This window comes from Odontesthes bonariensis, chromosome 24, assembly GCF_027942865.1.
Source record: "Odontesthes bonariensis isolate fOdoBon6 chromosome 24, fOdoBon6.hap1, whole genome shotgun sequence".
Classification (NCBI taxonomy): Eukaryota; Metazoa; Chordata; class Actinopteri; order Atheriniformes; family Atherinopsidae; genus Odontesthes; species Odontesthes bonariensis.
Window position 1 is genome coordinate 11,115,790 of NC_134529.1, and position 20,764 is coordinate 11,136,553.

Consider the following 20,764-nt stretch of genomic DNA (forward strand, 5'->3'; position numbering starts at 1 on the left):
GACTGTAAGGGAAACCACTCTCCCCATTTCTCCTTAAATCCACAGCCTCCTCACTTGTCTCTCTCGTGTTCAAAATCAGGTGAGTCAACTCATTTCAGTATTTCTGCAGATGACAGCACTCTGAGTTGTACTGGAAGTCTGAGGTGTCCATGCAAACAGAAATGGTGAGAATAAACACCTGGAATGCTCCATATTTGGTTATCATCCTTTAAAAGCACACCTGTTCAGCTACACAAACTGGGGTCTTTCTGGTGGACAATAATCTAGGCAGTTTTGGAGATATCCACCTGTATGTCCTCAAAGAAATTAAAGAACAAATCCTGAGTGTGCTGCCTGATTTGTCAAAATGACAGTGGATTCAGTGAAGCAAGCATATGATGACATTTTCAGTCCTAATCCCAAAATGGAAAGCAAACTGCAGCAGGTCCAGCAAAACTCAGTGAAAGTCACTATTAATATCTATTTCTGTATCAAATGTATTCATCAAATCAAATTAAAAAGCAAATTGCTATTCATACCATTAAAGGATTTGCTGCCTCATACCACAACACAGATGCTTTTTAAATGCTTCACTTTTTGTATAATATCTCGTTTTGATGAAAGCTATGTATGCAGGACTCCATAGATAGTAGTCTGATAAAAGTCCAAATTGAATTGATTTGATAATGCTGAAAGTATACCATGTGAGTCATGTAACTGCAACGTAATCATGTTAAACCTTGCATTCAGCTTTACATGTTCTCTAAATATTTACTGAAGACTATGGATAAGAGCAATGCACCTTAGTCTGTTTAATGTAAGGACAGTAAAATCAATATCTGGCAGTTGGTTGAAACAAATCATACAGAAGGTTAAACGTACATATGTTCAACTGAGGAAGGACGGAAAGTCAATATGAAGTTCCATGAAGTAATATGACATGACTTGTGTCGGATAAACTCATTCCAAAGGCCTGCTTGTTCCAAAATAATTATCTGACAATTTTCATTGATGGTTTTAATGTCTGTTTGAAGGAAATTAAATTCTTTCGAAGATGAAAAGTAAATTCAGGAAAACTTAGGAATGTTTCTGTTTGTCTAATGGTAATGGTAAAAAAAACAAACATCAGAAATATTTTATTTACCCTGGTTGGTACTTGAATAAAAAAAGCCTCAAACATTTTATCCCAGTACTTTGCCAGCAAGTATGCTTAGAAAATTAAACTCCCACCCCCTCCAAGACGCACTCACTGCACTGCAGAGCTCCTTCATGACAGGTTGCTCCACCCAAAGTGTGTGACAGAGAGGTTTTGCAGGTCACTGCTTCCTGCAGCTGTCAGACTGTACAATGAACATTGCACCCCATGCTTCCAGTGACAGGCAACATAAACTGCAATTTTTCTAGTTCACTGTGCACTTTACACACTTGTACATGTGTATAGTCATGTGAATATACATCAGTAGTGTATTCTTTACTCTTTTGCTGGTGTATTATTTTGGAATTTCCCCTTGTGAGACAAATAAAGGTTTATCTTACCTTACCAATATATATACATATCTATATATATATATATATATTTTTGTTTTTGTTTTTGTTTTTATTTTTATTTTTTATTTTTATTTTTATTTTCTATTTGAAAGCCTGAGATAATTAATTTTTTGTGTGAAGCTCATTTCTATATGTGCATGTAGATTTAACATCTCTTGTTTTTTCATTTCCACATATCTGTGTGGACTGAAGAGGGCTTTCTGTGGGCCAAAAAAAAAAAACAGAAGAAGGATAGAACAAACTATAAAAGCAATCAATACAAACGGATGACACTGCATGGCACCACTACGTTTAAACAGCCAGTTCTCCTTGATAATTGGCTGGAAGGGGACTGCCCCCGTGAACACCCCTACCACCCACCTCTTCCCATAAAGACCACCAATCAGCTGAGTTATAGCTTCATGAGAGAGACCTACCTACATTATAACTAACCATCAACTCTACTGCAGATAGAATGAAGGGTTAGTAGTGGCCTCTAGTGGATCATTACATCTCTGTCAACATCTCCTCCATTTGATACTATTGAAGTTTCCGCCAAAAATGTTGTAAATTTGATTTTTTAGCATATGATTGCATTGAATTGAATAGGATTTGATTCCCATGACTCACACTACATGAACAATCTTACAGTCAAATCTAAAATCTTCACATTTAACCATTTTCATTACTGCAAGTGTTCAGTATGCAAAGAAAACATTTTATCCCACTGAACATCAGAGTCCAATCGTTACCTTCATTCTGAGAACTGATAGTTTTTCATGTACTCAAATGTGTTGGACACCACTTTGCCCCCTCTAAATTTAAGTTTCAATTTCTTTGGGTTTTGGGATTTTTAAAGTGTTCTGTTTTAAAACTATTTGATCTGATGAGAGGCTATGTTTTATTTCATTTTTGTCACACACAGTTTGGTCCCTAATACTTGTGACAAATGGAAAATGCAGCTCTTTTCCAAGCGTGTCATCTGCATTACCTCAACAATACCAGGCTTGAGTCAGTATTGAGTTTCAAACTGGCCATAACAACAAAACCAACCTCAGGCCACTTTATCACTGCCTTGAATCCCCCCTCCATTTGTATTGTGCTCATTCTTAGGACTAGATAAACACTCCATGTGCTTACAGAAACAGGTGTCGGGCTTCAGGAGGACACACACACACACACACACACACACACACACACACACACACACACACACACACACACACACACACACACACACACACATATACACTCACAGTTAATTATTTATCCACTCAATGAAATACTGACATACACACCATCCTGCCAACAGTGTTACTTTAGAAAATGCTCTAGAGCAGTTATTATGATAGGTGCTGATGGATGAAGACTTGTATGGAAAAATATGGGGAAAATAATACTATAAATAGATGAAATGGAGTTACTGATAGTGTAGTTCAACTTATACCACAATGTTACATGGGCTTCTGTTGGAAAGAACAAGTTACATTCTTGAATAAGGTTGATTTTTGTATGCTATAATTGTCCAACAAGGATATGAATTTATACAAACACGTTTGGGGGGAAAAAATGTACATGTATCTGATATTTACATCTCAATGATTGGAAAATAACAAGAAAGTCCATAGAAAGTCTTTGCTTTTAGATTATTTGCTTATTGTTAAACGATATCGTGGGATTTTGCTTTTCCGGTTTATTTCTGTATTTTAACACGTGTGTTTGCTCGACTGCCAAACTGTGTTTGTGATTCTCAAGATTTTCCCTCAAATTAGAACCGCTTATTTTAGATATTGCTCTAATAATAGTCCCCAGTGATAATTTTCCACTGTTTCTGCGATGGAAGCAGCGAGTGTGGACGGATCCATTTTGTGCATAGGGGTTCGTAGTGTATTACCCAAAAACTAAAACCTGGACGCTACAACAGAACGCGATTTTAGTTCTGGGTACGTTCATTTTAATGGACATTCACACTTCTATATGATACCAACTGTGGGCAGGACTTCAGCAGGCACATGGAGTAGATTCAATCGTCTTCAAAGAAAAGGGAAACCCCGTTGGTGGTAATTTGGTAGAGTCAGATGAAAACCGAGTTCTGTGCCACATCTTCCACTAAATGATAAAGCTACTTGAGCCAGGACGTACGGATCTAAAAACCTAGCTTAAGTAAAAAGTGATACCTTACCCCTATAAACGCCGTTTATTATTGTTTTTTCTTTCTTTAAATTAAAGCATCTGACTCATTCAGGCATCTTGTTGTTTTTTTTGTTTTTTCCCCGTGTTGCAGTTTCATCAGTTTTGAGGCACGGCAGTTAAGTTAACGGGCAAGTTAGGCTGCCGGGGACGCCTTAAAGTGTGAGAGTAGGGGACTTTTTCAGCCCGAAGACCCACAAACGACTCCCGAAAGAGGTAAGTTTGTATGAGCTTATTCTAACATAGTGTAGGACTGTGAAGTCCGCTGTGTCTCAGTGGGTTATCCTGGACTGGCGAGGCAGTTTCTCCGAGACAGACAGGAGGGTGTTAGACGGACTACACCCATTCCAGACATCGCACCTACACTGGAAAGTATATTTAAACAGTTTAAAAATATTTGTCAGTTTTTCGCAGGCTCAAAATACATTTTTAGGTGACAGTAGTTTTTCCAAAAGCAGGACAGATACTTTACACAAAGCCTGGGCACATGTAATAATGTGATAACACTGTAAATGTGCAGCTTTTGAAGAAAAAAGGGGGTGTGGGCAATATAATTGCCCCAATATCTTTAATAATTTCTTCAATAGACTGTATACCACAATGTGGTCAATGTAGATATTTACAAGCACTTGTGATGATAAAAAGGTAACAATTTAGAAGCATTTCTTGTGCTCCTGTCAAAGTCTTTATTTGACTAATATAATCAGCAATAACTAATAATGATAAGACTTTTACCTTTGAGAATAATTGTACAGTATGTTAGGGTGTAAAATTAAAAAGACCAACACCACTATATAGGTGGTATTCATCCAATAATTCTGACAAACTCATTGTTAAAGAAGACTGTCTGCACACAAAAGTGAAATAAGTATGGTAAAAGTTTGTCTACATGTAAAAGACATCGCGGATCACCTTAAACAGAGTGAAAATGTAGCCTCTTTCAGCTTAAAACAGCATTTGAAGCCAACTGCGAACATTTTAACACAAACACACACATTTTTTTTCTTGTTTTTCTAGAGTCTTAAAATATCTCCTGCCCTGTACGTGCCCCAGATTGATAGTTACACTGCCTCCCTCTCATAAGCCTTAGCACTACTATCCTGTTGCCTTGACTACTAGTGTGTCAGGGGACTTCATCCTGATCCGCCGTGTGATTTTCTCTGACATGAGTTCATGCCACGAAGCAGCTTTTTCATTTCTCGTTTTCTTGCTTATACGCTTGGACTGACTCCTCATCCACCTGATGCAGTCTTTTGCCCGAGGTGAACAACACTTCGGGCTCCAGCGCTGCTCTGCTCGTCCACTGAGCCCGCTGCTAAAATGGAAAAATGTCCACTGGATTGCATGTTTGAAACGGAAAAAGAGACGCCGCAAAGAGAGGATGGCAAAAAGCACTTTTCTGTTCGTGATTATGCAAAATTGATGATAGGAAAATAGTTGATGTAATGACTCTTACATTTTAAAATAGGGGCAGGGTTCACTTCCTCATGATTATTTTTGTGGTTATTATTATTCTCTTCATCAATCAGTTACTCTTTAAGTCTAAAACGGTCCAGCTGAGACCCCAGAGTACATTGTCAAGCATAATATTTTATCTAACAGTTGAATCTAAAAAAACCTGATGTTTGACAATGTGTACAATGTAAATTAAAATTCAAGTCATTTAAGCTCTGCGATGGAAAGTAGTTCAGACACAACACATCAGGTGTCAAAAATTTGAAATATAATTGTTGATTTTTTTCTATTCGATATGTTTGGTTTGAATTTGTCATCAGCTATGCATTTCACAAAGGTTTGGAACAGACTGAAACAGAGAAGTTCAGCTAAAAAAAGGAACTTAGCGCTAAAAAGCCCCAAATATCTTTGTGGAACAGGTCACAGCTAATTAGGTTAATTGCCAACAGGTCAATAGCATGACGGGGTATGAAAAGAGCATCTGAGAGAACCAGAAAAGTTCTCTCTTGAGCTTAGCTCGTTTAAAATGGACTGAGGTGAACTCCAAAACTGTCCTGTGGTCTGACGAATCCAACTTTGCAATTATTTTTGGGAAATGATGGATGCTGTGCTCCTCCAAACTAAAGAGGGGAGGGACCATCCTGCTATCAGAACACAGCTCAAAAGCCTGCTTTAACTGTGAGGGTACGGAGGGCATTTAGCTCATGTGGCCTGGTTAACGTGCACAGCTGAGAAGATACCACGAATGTTAAATGTCACAGGTTTTGGAGCAAGGTATGCTGCCATTCCGCGCGTACTTATTTGAGCGAGACGTTGCCAAACCACATTCCGTCTGTATTACATTAAAAATAGATAAATAAACAAATAAAAACCACAGCTCTGTGCAATAATAAAGCTCTACGCACAGGACTGGCCTTCCCGTTGTCCAGAAATAAAGCATCATGGAACAAGAAATGTGACAAAGTAGACCGAGAAACTTTGAAGGGAGCTGAAATCCTACGTAAAGACAGAATATGAGACGTTAAACTTTCGAAACTACACATACTTGTCTCCTCGTTCCCAAACACATAGAGAGTGCCGGCAAAAGAAGAGATGTTTCATGCTTGAGAGTATCTAAATATAATCACCCTTTATCTCTCCTTTTTCTTACAGCCTTCAACACTTCTCCTCTGCTGTGCATGATGTAATGAGCATCTGGGGAAAAAAATAGAATTTCTCTTTGTTGTGAGACAGCTTCACACAGGAAATGAGGTGGGAATGGCAAACAGCAATGAAACTGGTCAGCGGTTTACAGGAACCCCTCTGTCGCCTTGGGGAAGGGGGACACATGCTGCCCCGATGCTTGCAACAGTCTCATTAGGCAGGGAACCCACTGGAAATAGTTGACCAAACAGACCCGGGGATGGCTGTGGGGGTTGGGGACAAGTAGAGAGACTGTTGCTGTGTAATCGAGGGGGAATTGCAAACACTGAATGTTGGAAAGGCAATCTCGATGGGATGCTGTGTATCGAGCAGCGCTCACAGACTGCGTTCAGCTTGTGGACTTAATCCAGCCTCTAACACAGGGGAAGCGGGATTTTGTCTGAGAAGGAGGTCATCGGGACGTTGATATTATGCTGCAAAATGCAAAAAAAAAAAAAAAGAAAAAGACAACAGAACTGTATGCATGATTAGGAAACATTTATATTTGTAAGCACAAAATGCACAGCCGCTGCAAATGTGTGCTGAGGGAAAAAAAACAGGCCCTGCAGGAGGTTTAAAAAAAAAAAAAAGAGCTTGGATCCGCAGGAATCACTTCAGCGGTCCTGCAACATTATTTTTTAAGTGGTTAGAATAACAATTACAAAGCAGCTGTTAACAACTCGGACCTCATTAGGTGTCCAAAGAACAAATGGCTCTCTCCTTATAAAGTTCACACATGCAACAGGTCTCTAAAAACTAGTGTTATACTACAGCTTCATGTCAGTATGTTTTGGTTTATTGAGGCCTCATTGATAGAATCTCGACTCGACTGTTTCAATGTCTTTTGCTCGAATTCTGAGCCCCTCCCCCAGGAGCTTCAGTTTTAATTTAGCCCTCTTGAATCAGGGCGGACTTTTCATTTTCCCAGCTTGGACTCTGCAGGGTTTCATGTGGCTTTGTGTGTTGGAGAGGATAAAATAGCAACGCCCTTATTTATGTCTGTTCCTGCTCAGCCTGCACACTGAGCTGTCCTGGAAAAGTCCACGCGACCCAGAGCTGAGGAGCTGCCGCCACTTCCTCATCCTGTTGTATGTTAAAGAGGAAGCACTACGGTCAGGCCTGTGAGGCAGCCTGTTATTTATGCTGTCGTCCAGATAACACAAAAGAAACGGACACGATGTGCCCCGAGATGGAGTCGAGGTCAGCACTGCTCCTCGATTTTGGATGAGCCACCACAAACATATTGTGGGGCTGAGTGGCCATCAATCTGAACTGTGTCCAAATATAGTACATAGTTTATTGCTCAGTGCTTATTATAAAGGCTTTCACATGCATTAGATGTTTTTTTTTTTCGTTTTTTTTTAGACTTTTGTGAGCCTTCCTGTATGATGCCTGTATGTTGATAGCTTTTGCGTGACTTCTGGTCATATAACTTTTGATCAAACAGATCATTACACTTTGAGTATTTTTTACTCTCCGGGTTGAAAATGAAGTCTGAATCAATAAGTGACAACTCAGAACTATGATAGGAATTTTTTTTGGGATAGCAATAAACGCTTGTAATAAGAATGATGTCCAAACTGGAAGAAGAGGTTGATCATATTGATGTGCTTTGCATCTGCGTGTATCTATTTCTTTTCCATTCATTAGCTTGGGCGGCTTTGTGAAGAGCTCGTGTCACCGGCTATTTCTCAAACCCGTCTCTCTTGTCGCTGTGTGACTTTGATTCATAAAACTGCAGGAAATTACACTTGTGTGACAATTAAAAGAAATGAGGATGTCTGCGTGCAGAAAGGACCTCATCCAAATTGCTCTCATCTGTTCTTTGCCAGATAGAATCGTTGTGCTGGCAGCAACAGAGGAACGGAGGGCTCTGATACATCTCTCCCTCACACAAATTCATTAAAGCTAACACAGAGGAGTGAAGGTGTGATTCAGGACGGTTATTGTGTAATTGAACCTCTGGTATTAGCAAAGCGGCTTATGCAGTATAGCTGGAAATAGTTTTTCTTCTATGTGTCACACTTTCCCATTCTTTCTTCCTCCCTACCCCCACACATCTCTCTTTTCTGTCCCACCCACTCACACTTTACCAGATACATATAAAAGACGAGCTCAGGTTTTGGCAGGTTTCTTTTATCGACCCATTCTTGTTGCTTTTGTCTTTCAGGGAAACATGTTAAAACCTTTTCTTGTTTTGAAGTGTCTTATGAAATTCAAATGTTAGATGGATTATAGTAATAAAAAAAAAAAAAAAAAAAAAAAAGCCAGTAAGTTAGTGTCACCATTGACACTTCTTTTACTTGCTGCAGGTGTAATAGCCTTTGTGCTTGCTGAAACACAGCGGCGCCTGCTTTATTATGTACGAGAGTTCCAGTCTAATGATTATATTTGATTTGGATGTGTTGTGTTTATGCGTCCTCATATCCCCAATCATGAATACCCCTGCATACATGAATAAGCTGAATTTGTAGACTATAATGTAGCCTTGGGAACAGAATTTAGACAAACCAGAGCAGCCAGGGGTGAATAGGCCCAGGTGGCCAAATGCTTTAGTGTCCTTGTTTGCATTGGTATTTTTCATCATTTGTGTTTCTTTTTAATCAGTGAATAAATTCCAACTACTTAAAATCAGTTAGATGGTCTGTTTTCCCATGAAGGAGGGGATTGTTGTCGAGGTGAACGTCTGGTCCTCTCAGTAACAGCAGTCAGCATCAGCCTGACCTTTTAGAAAAGTGGCTTTATTAAGAATTACAATGCCCCAGGACACTTGTCCCTCCACCATGCAGGGCAGGGTCGATGAATTATCACTGTGCCAGAGAAGTAATACTGTATCCACGGAGACCACGGTGGCCTCCCACAACACATATACGTATTTACACACAGCTTGCAGATCATATCTGAGTGGTTGAATCTATTTTTTTCGCTTCCAGTGTGCAGAAACTGTCTGAAATATCCAGATATCCACTCCCCCACCCCAGCTCGGTTGTTTGAGAACAATCTACAGCACAAGTTTTATTACCAAATGCTGCTGAAAACTAAGAGGAATAATTGAAACCATGAATCATTTATGAAATTCACACAGTGATATTAATGAGGGTTGTTGGTCCCCTGTAGGAGCAGAGGAAGCCGAGCAGACGTTGACGTGGAGAGAGCAAAAGCGCAGGGAGAGGGGAGAAGTGAGAAGAGAAGGTAGAGACTCCAGCCCAGCTACCTGCCTGCCTGCCTGTGGAAGTGCTGCGTCATGGGGAAACAGAACAGCAAGCTGCGGCCCGAGGTCCTGAATGACCTGAGAGAAAACACAGATTTCACCGATCACGAGCTGCAGGAGTGGTACCGTGGTTTCCTGAAGGACTGCCCCACAGGCCACCTGACTGTGGAGGAGTTCAAGAAGATCTATGCCAACTTCTTCCCCTACGGAGACGCCTCAAAGTTTGCCGAGCACGTCTTCCGCACGTTTGACACCAACGGGGACGCCACCATTGATTTCAGAGAGTTCATCATAGCTCTGAGTGTGACATCTCGTGGCGGGCTGGAACAGAAGCTGCGCTGGGCCTTTAGCATGTACGACCTGGACGGGAATGGGTACATCAGCCGAGCAGAGATGCTGGAGATAGTTCAGGTAAGAAAACACCGTGGTTTATGACTCATTTCTTATATGTATATGCTCTGTACGTGTCATCTGAGGTATAAATGTGATCAGAGGACACTCTCACAGTAGTTCTGCTTTACATACAGACGCTAAATTGTAGGTTATAGGAAACAATGATGTGTGAGAAATGCAAATCTGCAACATACACTCGGTTCCCATTTTCTGTTCTAAAACCAGCAATTAAAAAGAAAATGTCATCAGGTTAGCACATTTTAGAACTCAAACCTCGACCTATTACATGTAAGAGCTGTAGAATAAGTAAATGATTACTTACTTCAGAGCTTGAGATACAGACCATTAGCCTAGAGCTTTTATGTATGAAATCCCATTTTAATTCATATTAAGTGAACAAATAAACAAGCACTTTGATGACTAAATACGTCCGTGTAATTAATCCATCTGGCTATTAGATAAATAATTAAGATAAATAAATACTGTAAATGGTTAGTATCTTTTGTGGTGTCATTTTAATGTGCTAAATCAAAGCAGCAGCACCAGAAACAGGCTGGGTCAGACAGCAGAGCTGATTCAGGCTTGCACCCACACTCGGAGCCACAGCTGCTGTGTCTGATTCAGTCAGACCCCCACACACCCTTGAGTTTAACAAACAGAAACAGAGAGCAGGGAACTAATTATGATATTAAAATGGATTATGTGTAGTTATAAATCAAAAGTATCCTTAACGAGTCAACAGTTGTTATTTTTAACAATAAAAACATAAACAATAAATCATTTAAAGCCGGTAAGTATATATGCTGCAGGTATATATATTTTATTCTATTCAAGTATATGTTTATTTATTATTAACTAAAATTGCATCCCATTGCATGGTATGTTCATTTAGTTGACGACAATGACAACAAAATGTAAAGAAAATTGTAAAAAGCAGACAGTTAGGCTATACTTTCATATTTCAGGGGTGATATCCACAAAAATATTTTCTTGTGACTTCCAACTTAAATGTGTGAAGTTGATATAAGACCAGATTCAAACAAATGCAGCTGGAACTTTGTTGGGAGTTCTTGTTTCATGCAGATGTTTGGATACAAATATCAGCATGATATCTTGGAATAATTTAAACTCTCGCTTTATTACTTTACTGTCAGAGGCTGTTTTTAGGCTGAGTCTGCTGGTGGGATTTCACAACATATTTCCATCCCCTATCGTGCAGGCAGGTTGTCCTTGCTGTTTTTTCTTATCGCTGCGACCGTATTTACTCTTCCAAAATGGGGAGCTCAGTGACTTGTGGCGCCATATCAATATTGGACAAAAACAACATTAAAGCACAAAAGTACCTTTTGTCTCTGCAGAATGCTCTCCTGTTTTCCCTCGAAACGTCCCCCTCTGCAGAAACCAATGCTTAATCTAAAATTTACAAGTAGACATGTCTCCAATAAGCCTGTTCGGGGCGACTGACTGCGAGTCGAACAGCGGGAGATTTAGTCGTCTGAGCTGCATCATTATCAGGTAGCAACAGAAAACAGGTCAGAGCGCCAAGACAATACATGGAAGAAATGTGCCAGATGATAGCAGTCATTTGTAATCTTTACTGCCGAAAGGCTTCACAGAGACAACCAAAAGATCAATAGGCACGTCACAGCAATCACCATTATCCTCCTTAACAGGCGATTTACAAGATGGTGTCATCAGTGATGAAGATGCCTGAGGATGAATCAACACCGGAGAAAAGGACAGATAAGATCTTCAGACAAATGGACATTGACAATGATGGTAAGACTGGCACGATGTTAGTGTTTCACATGGGTTTATGTTTAGTAGGTATGCTGGTTGTCCACGATGAACAGATGAAAGATGTCATTTTGACATAAACGGTCAAAATGATACGAGTCATAACAGTTCTTCACACTATCCACCATAGAATACTTGTTAGAGAGGTTAGCGAATAAGATGCAGGGGAAAATGGGATGTATATGTAAATGTGACACACAAGAATATTAAGTCTTTGTGTTTTGCATCAGTCTGCTGATCCTCCCTGATGCTGCCCGGTTTGGCATTTAGTGTGAGAAGGGGATGTTACACCCAGGAGACATGTCTTACTGCTCTGAATGCGTTTGACGTGTCACAGCTCAGATATTTAGAGCTACGCCCATGGCACACAGCAGTTTGTTTGGAAGCAGAAGGGCCAGAGAGGCTGAGGGTCGGACTGAGCCTCAGACTCAGGTTTTACAACATCACAGGTCCCGGGCAGACACCTGCAGCTGCAGAGGAGGGTAAATCCACCGAAGCTCAGCCTCTACAGACATGTGACAGAAAGCAGTTTCATGTTGTACCCTTTCATCAAATATTAGAGGGGTATTCATGGAAAAATAAAGCTAACCAGAGGAAAAGTTGTTGACGGTGCCTTGCACCCTAAGCACACATATGCACAGAGGCTTTGAGGTTAGAAATGATTCTGTTTTTAAAGAAAAAAATAGCTTCATGTTATCCTGGAATTCTTTAGTCTCTATCGATTAGGCTTCATTGTTTTGATTTAACTTCAAAACTGATAACAGAGATCAGTCACATAATTACATTTGTATTGCACAGCAGCATCACCTGCTGGCTGATGCAAGTTCACCTTTCAAGTCAATGCTTTTTAAAAGATGGAGCAGGTCCCGTTTCATCTGGGGCAGCAGTGATTTTATTCGTTACATGAGACCCAAAGAACATCAGAGGCTTTTTGTGGGTGGTTGTTGCATTAGTCACTTCCTGTTTGGCTGCCAATTATGGGGAATCTTTTTGATCTCTGCTCCACAGGTAGATTGTCTTTGGAGGAGTTCATTAAAGGTGCCAAGAGCGACCCGTCCATTGTTAGACTGCTGCAGTCGGATCAGGGCGCCTCTCGTCAGTTCTGAGGACACAGAAGCACGCTGCTCGACATCACCACCTGCCCCCCCTTTCATTTCAAACTCCATGTTTACATCGATGTACGCTCCTTTTCCAAGTGTTGCTCCTTCTCTTTCAACTTAATGTTTCCCAAGAGTGAAGTGCCATACAGTATATTTGTACTGACTGGATTATATGCTTATAAGTATTAAGACTCCTATCATGTTACACAAAGAGAAAACTAATTAAATAATTAAGAGAATTTGATTTGACTCAACGGTTGAACTGTGGCTTAGTTTTGTTCAGGAGCTTAAAAAGTTTGATATTGCATGTGCTTCGTGTTGTGTGTTTTCTTTTATTGTGAGTTCATGTGAATATGAAGGCTGCAATTGTTTTTATTCCTTTTTATTTTTGTAACAAAAATGTAATTTTGTTTCACACAATTGAAATAAAGTCGTGTAAGAAAAATCTACACAAGAAATCCCACAGTATCCCCTTGTCCTCACAGACATGACGCAAACCCACCAAGATTCTTTTCACCGTTTTAAAGAGGAAACACATGTTTAGTCACATCAAGTCCACGTCTTAAAATAGGTGCTTGAAGGCAGCTGAAGAGAGAAGAGGAAACAATGTTTGAAAAAGAATGAATGACGTGACATTCAGAATCTCCTCAGTCCTCTCCTCAGCTGGTGGCAGCTGTATAAATATGCAGCCTAATGTTCAGCAGGTTTGCGCACACGCTCCCCTCCCTCCTGTCTTTGCATGACGGAAAGATGATGTGAGAAACTGCAGGTGTCTCTCATGTGCCTTTTTCTGGAGTATTTCAGTAACTGGGCAACCAGTCCTCCCATTCGTCCACAGGAGAGGGGAGGCGGGATGCGCAGGACCAGACCAGATCCAACAATGCCGGCCTGGATCAGATCCTACCCTGTTAGGACTCATAACTCATCCTTATCAAAGTCCTCATCCAGGTCTACGTCGCTGAGGTCGTATTCCTCCTCCACAGGAAGCTGAGGGTGACATGGAGAAGAATGAGGACATGATGTTAGCAAAGATGGAGCCTGTTTATAGGTTGACCCTCCTAGGGCCACCCTACAAGTCTGACTATATTGGGATCTTAACAATTTAGCAGCGGTTCCTCAGTCAGTTTTTCAGTGTGAACCCATTTTTAATAACCAGCTTATGAAGCAGTGTGAAAACAGAAGTTGACTTTGAGCACACACTGCAATGTCCCCACTCACCTGTCCATCTTTGCCATCCCAGGGTTCAGCAGTGTTAATCTTGGGCATGACATTTCCTCCCAGCGTGGCAGTAGAGCCGCGGCCCACAGAAAGCTCCCTGAAAACATCAGCCACATTGAGTTCCACCATTCAACCTATTTTTGCATCGATTCTTCTTGTATTGCTCGAAAAAAATCTGGCAAACTGCGCCCCCTACCTGAGGAACTCATGAATACCAGTCTCACTGAAGGAGCCCCTCATGAGAGCAAATTTCATCTTGCGCGTGTTGATGGCAGCCATGGCAGGATACCCAAAGCCGCCGATACCCAGAGCAGCCTCCAGCTCCATCTGAACCCCTGCCTCAGTCCACAGCCAGCTGACAAGAGGAAGAGCAGACCATTAGCGAGCTCCAATTTTGATTCCAGCACTGTAATAATCCTCGACTTTGCTTGAGTCCTTACCCCCACATCTTCTTCTTGTACTTGTCAGCCATCTTTGTCATCACTTCCAAGTAACCATTTCTTCCAGCTGCACCTGTTGAGAAACAGAGTTCGCAAATGATGAGCAAAGGTACTGTTACCTTGAGTGTGAGTGTAAAGTACCCCCCCCTCTCTCTTTTTGATACATGAAACTTTTCTCAGATTCTACATCTCAGGTCAAAAAACTGTTTGTTATAAAGCACAAAACTAATCGGTTTAAAACTGACAGGAGGTCAACATTTCACACAGTCAGATGCGTTTCTGCTTCTTCTCACCTGTATCCAAGATATGTGGCAAGACACCGATTATGCAAAGCTGACTGTCCTCGCAGGTCTTCTTCAGGACGTCTTCACCGAGGATCTGATGAAAAACAGTTTAACACTTTATTTTAAAACACTTTATATTAATTCACGGCCCCTTATTGTATACAAAGATGGTCAAAGGATGAACTTAGGAGAAAAGATTGGGCAGGGTAGCAGTTTTTTTTGTTGTAACACGTATTTAATCATTACTAAATATACATTAGAATATGTTAATTATACCGTTATTGCCAGATGTTACATCAGCACGATGTGCATTCATACGTGACCGATACTGACCTCCAGCACCTCAGGGGGAGGAGCGTTGTCAGAGAACAGATCCAAAGCCTTCTCAATGATGTCTCCACGGGAGCGACCTCCTTGGTAGTCCTCAGGCTCCTCGCCTTTGCGGAAAATCTTGATGGTGGGAAATCCACGGATCTAGACACACAAACGCATTCCTCGAATTTCAGTTGTAGCAGACTGATGTGGAGCAAGAAATGAAGATGCATTTTTGACTTTAAGTTGTACTTAATCAGGCAAACTCATCCCTATTTTTCTAATGCGACCCAAAAACCGTAGCCCCTCTCACCACATCACCTACAAGCTGGCAGTGATGTGCCTCTGCTGCTCACTGTGTTCTGTGTGTAAGAGGAATAAGGGTTGAAGCTGATGTGCTGCTGATAAGGCCCGAGTCGGCAAGAGAGATAGTCACTAAGGCAAAATCAGTCAGTGTGTTTAGGAGAGCTGGCAATGCCGAGCTCGTCACTCTATACAATGGTGCCGTCTTAGCTCGGCTGATGCCAGCTTGTCGTGTACGAGCACACGCTGATGCAATACTGATCTTCTTCTATTTTTTTTTGTGCCAATAAAGCACAACCACTGTGTGAAAAGGCCTCCGGAGCTGTGTTTATAGTCTGAACTAATGTGTTATACGGTAACGCGTGACAAGATAACAAACTAAATGTTGAAGTTAAGTTACAGCTTTGGTCAACACCTCCAGTGGCTTTGATGAAAGCACAAATTAAAATCATGTCTCCAGTACATCGCTGGGAACTGCCGATTGATGGCAATTTAAGGTAATGAAAATACTGTAAATATAGTGTACATTTTAAGGGTGGGAATCTCTCAGCACCTTTCAATTCGACTATGATGAGGGAGCTACGATGTGAATAAAATACTATTAGAGATGCATTTTTTTTTTAGGATTATTTATTTCTTCCTTCACTGTGTGACTACTTTTAAAGCAAAGTATTTTTAATGATAAAAACGTTCTTTGATGCTGGAAATAGACAGAAACTAAATATACAGCTAATTTTGCTATAAAGTAGCTGTATATTTTTTACATTTTGTTGTCAGATTTTTTTTTTTTCTTTTTTTTTTTTAAATACACTTTTTTCAAGTTCCTTCATAACAAGCACAAAAGTTTCAAATCATTTGTGTGTTTTTACTCACCCCATAGCGGCTGGACACGCCCTGGTGTACAGTAGCATCCACAGCCCCGAGGTGGACTTTGCCCTTCGTCTGCTCCTTGACAGCCGTGGCTGCAGCTGCCCACTCAGGCTCCAGGCTGTGGAGAAGGAAGAAAATGTCCCATCATACTTTCAAAATGTCTATAATACAGCTGCTGTTAAGAAAGCCCAACAAGTGTTATTAAATAGTCCTACGCTGCAAATATATGTTCAGCAAGAGAAATCTCAGAGACAGAAATAACCATCTCTTTTGCACCTGCCCCAATTAAAGTGCATAGTTTCCAACAATGAGTTGGTCTTACTGTTCCCAACCCCGCTGGGGAAGCTACCAAACTCACTTCTTGCAGTGTCCACACCAGGGAGCGAAGAACTCCACCAACCACACTTCCCCACTGTCCAGCACCATCTTATCAAAGTTGTCATCTGTGAGCTCAACCACATCCTTCTTGCTGCCACCACTGCTGCCACCTCCGCTCTGCAAGGGGCAGTTATGTGTTATTTAAAGCACTAACTAATTATTTTATCCTTCTAATTTGACATAATTAGAAAATAAGAACTGCTGCGCAGTGTCACTGCTTCCTGTACCTGCTTGCTGTAGCTGGAGCCACCGCTCAGCCTCTCTTTCACCAGAGTGCGCAAAGCATTCATTGCTCCATCCACGATGGCCTGACTACTGCGTCCCCCTGAGGTGTGAAGGACAAAGTTTTAGTTACTATGACTAACAATTACTCATCGTTCAGTGAATGCCCAAAGAAAAGTTCCTCTTGATCACTTCTATCTAGGTTTCCAAAACACAACCAAGCAATTTTGAAATAAAAAATGAAGTGCACATGTTTTCTCTCCAACATCTCATTACAATAGTCTTTCTATTCAACGTTAACTGAGAATTGCACTACACTAAAAACTTCACATTTAAAAGTCTGAATGGTTCTCATCTGTACCTTGGAACTCCTGTGGATTGTTCTTGTTAGCTCCAAAGATCTTGATGGTGGGAAAACCCCGGACGCCATACTGGCCTCCCAGCGACTTGTGCTGGTCTGCATCAACGGCACCAACCTTGACGACACCCTGAAAAAAAAAAAAAAAACAAAAAACAAAAAAAAAACAAAAAAAAAAACAACACAAACAGCTTTCAGTTTGCCATCTTGGCATTCCAATTTCAAATCAGTGCATCAGGCTGTTGTTTTGACTGCTGACAAAAGAAGACTTAGCAGCCTGAATGTCAACAAACAAGCACGCGAGATGCCGTTCTTTCATTTGCAGAATTTGTCCACAAAAACAGTCGCGTTTAGGCGAATATTTCCTGCTGTAACTATGTGCTTTGTTTAACATCCGATTGTGGCGAATAATACTGTTGATCTACAAACTTATGAACATTTTCAGGAGGATTAAAGCTGGCACTTGAGCTTGATAATCATGTCCTAGCTTCAGTCTTTGTTTTAAACTGTAACAATCATTCAACTCCCTCCTTTTCCTTGGTTGCGATACTGTTGTCTTTAGAAGGCAGATTAGATTAAATATTCCTTCAAAAAATAACCGAACACACCCACACAACATGTAGTCTAACAAAAAAGTAATCACTCTTGATCAATTCACAGAGACTACTACTTTGTTGTTTTGGCTGTACATTTCACGTGACTTTATAGCACTTTGGTCAGCTGTTGTCATTTTCAAATGTACAATATAAATAAATTGGACCTTTGCGCCTTCATAATACATGCCTGCAAACCATAAAACTGAATAAAAGACACAGATGCTACTACATAGCTACTACAACTGCACAAAAGTCACACTGGAGGAGAGGCCAGACAAGAGCAGACGCTCCAAGTTTGACAGTGAACCATGTTATAGCGATGAACCACTTAAATACTTGTACTTATAAATGTGCTCTTCTACATTACTGTTTAAAAGAGGGTAAAACAAATGTCTCTTGTGTACATACATCATCTTTTCTTGGCTGTCAACTTGCACCAACTACAAACCCGTATGGACTTCCACATAGAAAAAACAAAATACATCTTAATTTCTCAAAGGGTCAGTGTAACGCATGACTACAATAAGTTTATAACACTGTGACAGCTTGAAATGTTCTGGGGTTGATTGCATTGTAAACTGAGCACAGGAACCGTGCTGTGAAAAATCTGACATTTTGGCAGCCGTTGCTTCCGAGATGACCGTTGATGTTCTGTTTACCTTGAGGGCCGTGGCAGCCTTCTTCCATTCTGGAACAAGACTTTTACAGTGTCCACACCTGAGAGATACACAGAGGAATGAATGATGAATCCGATTCATACCGATGTAAAGAGATAAAGGACATAAACCCTCATGGACTCAAAATTTATTTGAATTTTCAAGCTCTAAAGAGAGATGGTAGACAGTTTGATGGCAACACTATGTTAGCTTTAAAACTAAATGACTCCAAATCATATCAGCTAGTTGTATCTAAGGCATGTCGACTATGAGTATCCATCTATATTAAAACTTATTTTCAACTGTTTAATATCTCTGTTTAGATCTTAACTTCAAGTTTACAAGTTTCATTAGAGGGAAGAACTTAAAAAAGGTAACTGAACCATAACTTGGTTTCAAACTGAGCAGTTATACTCACCAGGGTGCATAAAACTCAACCAGCCACAGGCTGTCACTCTGGATCACCTCCCTGTTGAAGTTGGAAGGTGTGAGCTCAATAACATCATCACTGGATGAGTATAAGGCCTGAACACACAGGACCAGTGAGCAGCCCAGCACTCCTGAAAGGCAAAATGAAGACAAAAGCTGTCCCTCAGCAAACTCTGCCAAATACGTTCAATGCATTCTTAACAACAACAAAAGAAACCAGCTGCTGAACACCGTACACCTACTTTTATAGAGCATATATATTAATTCATGAACAAATGGGTACAACCCTTCGTTTATTAATTCATTGATCCTACGATAACGGAGGCCTGTTCTTGCAAAACTTAGCCCCAGAAGCTAACAATAGTAGCTAAAACCCATTCACATGCATAAACTATTAATATATCTCTAAGAATTATATTTCATAAAGGTAGAAAGGCACTTTTTGCTGTCACTCACCAAGTAAAAGCGGTCTCATGATTCTCACTTCGCTCAGCTTGCCTCCTCAGTTGAAACAACACACACAGACGACTGCCGCGGCTCTTTCTCACTCAGAAGTACATAGAAAAAAATCTCACCGTGGCCTACGCTGATTGGTCCACTAGTGGAGATGCCGAGCTTCAACCAATCAGTACGCGCCGTGTAGTTAAACGGACTGGTACACTGAGGAAAGGAGGAAAGGGGCTGGAGGAGAAAGGAAGAAACGCACGTAATGGCACCAACAGGATAAGATATGACAAGGATGACTCACTCTTACGGTGTAATGATGTGATGCTTTTGGGTGTGCGTAGAGCTGTCTATATGTGAAATCGGCTTGTAACCCAAGATGTCCTATTTTTCATTGATGGAAGATGTGCCGTGAAAAGTTAAGCTGTTTCTTTAAAGACTGTGAAAATCACATTTCAGAAAACACGACAATGTTTTTAAATACAACAAAATGGTAAACAAGGCATCATTAACATTTCACAAAACACAAGACAAAGGCAAAGTTTTCAGCGAAAGGGAGAGTAACAACAAAACAGAACACAGATTCAGAAAACTTCACAAAAACTAGCAATAGAATGAAAATACATAAAAAAGTGGATTTTGAAAGATTTGTTTTCTGTTTTGTTCTCAGCCAATTTTGTCTATTGGTGTTATGTTTTAGTCCTCTGAGCCACCTTAAATTTGACATATGACTTAAAATGAGGATTGCATGGTGTGTGGTGGTTAGCACCGTCACCTCACAACAAGAGGGTTTGGTTGACATCCTTTCTGTGTGGAATTTGCATGTTCTCCTTGTGTATGGATGTAATCCAGCTTCCTCCCACTGTCTAAAAAACATGTTGGGAAGTGTGTGGTTGTTTGTCTCTATGTGGCCCTGTGATGGACTGGTGATGATTTGATCTATATTAAACTATTGTTTTATTTCCATAGTATATTTAATATATGTATCAGTTTAATTTGCATTCTGTACTACATCAAACTAAGTGAACCAAAAAAAATAAAAAATCAGCTTTCTAAGATGAAATTAAAGTTTTGCTTTAGTTTTTTTTAAGTTAGGTTAAATCACAAGTCCTTTTAATCTTAAATCATCATCATTTTTTTCAAATGTTTACTTTGATCCTGCTAGGCCGATTCTTTCATTGGATGCCCAAGAACAAACCGGAGAAATCTTCAGTTCACAGACAAAGTATTTATTTTGGTCACAGGTAAAGTTTGGCAGCGCTGGACTCGGAGTGCCCCCTCGCAGGGCCTCCGTCAGAACGAGCCCTGATCTCTGGAAATAGTTCATAATTATCTTCTTCACATTTATCTAGAGGTTGGACTTACATGCAACCGAGTATAATTGGCCAGTTACTAGTGAAGTCTTGGACTGCATTGTGAG

General features: G+C 40.5%; 2 protein-coding genes across 3 annotated transcripts; one reads left to right on the plus strand and one right to left on the minus strand.

Moving 5' to 3' along the window:
* The first annotated feature begins 3,594 nt into the window (after positions 1-3,594).
* hpcal1 (hippocalcin-like 1) lies at positions 3,595-13,290 on the plus strand. Of its 2 annotated transcripts, none has more exons than XM_075458622.1 (4): positions 3,595-3,912; positions 9,451-9,955; positions 11,611-11,716; positions 12,743-13,290. In XM_075458622.1, exons 2-4 carry the CDS (start codon positions 9,578-9,580, stop codon positions 12,838-12,840), a joined length of 582 nt encoding a protein of 193 aa, XP_075314737.1. In that variant the 5' UTR covers positions 3,595-3,912; positions 9,451-9,577; the 3' UTR covers positions 12,841-13,290. The 2 variants fall into 2 exon arrangements, with proteins under 2 accessions (XP_075314737.1, XP_075314738.1); XM_075458623.1 differs by having other exon boundaries at positions 9,457-9,955.
* Positions 13,201-19,465, minus strand: pdia6 (protein disulfide isomerase family A, member 6). The gene is made up of 13 exons (XM_075458621.1): positions 19,357-19,465; positions 18,890-19,031; positions 18,475-18,532; positions 17,223-17,349; positions 16,867-16,964; positions 16,620-16,756; positions 16,265-16,379; positions 15,110-15,250; positions 14,786-14,870; positions 14,493-14,565; positions 14,249-14,407; positions 14,053-14,149; positions 13,201-13,821 (listed from the first exon to the last, which is right to left on the minus strand). The coding sequence occupies exons 1-13, from the start codon at positions 19,373-19,375 to the stop codon at positions 13,750-13,752; spliced, it is 1,323 nt and encodes a 440-aa protein (XP_075314736.1). The 5' UTR covers positions 19,376-19,465; the 3' UTR covers positions 13,201-13,749.
* Between the last annotated feature and the right edge of the window lie 1,299 nt (positions 19,466-20,764).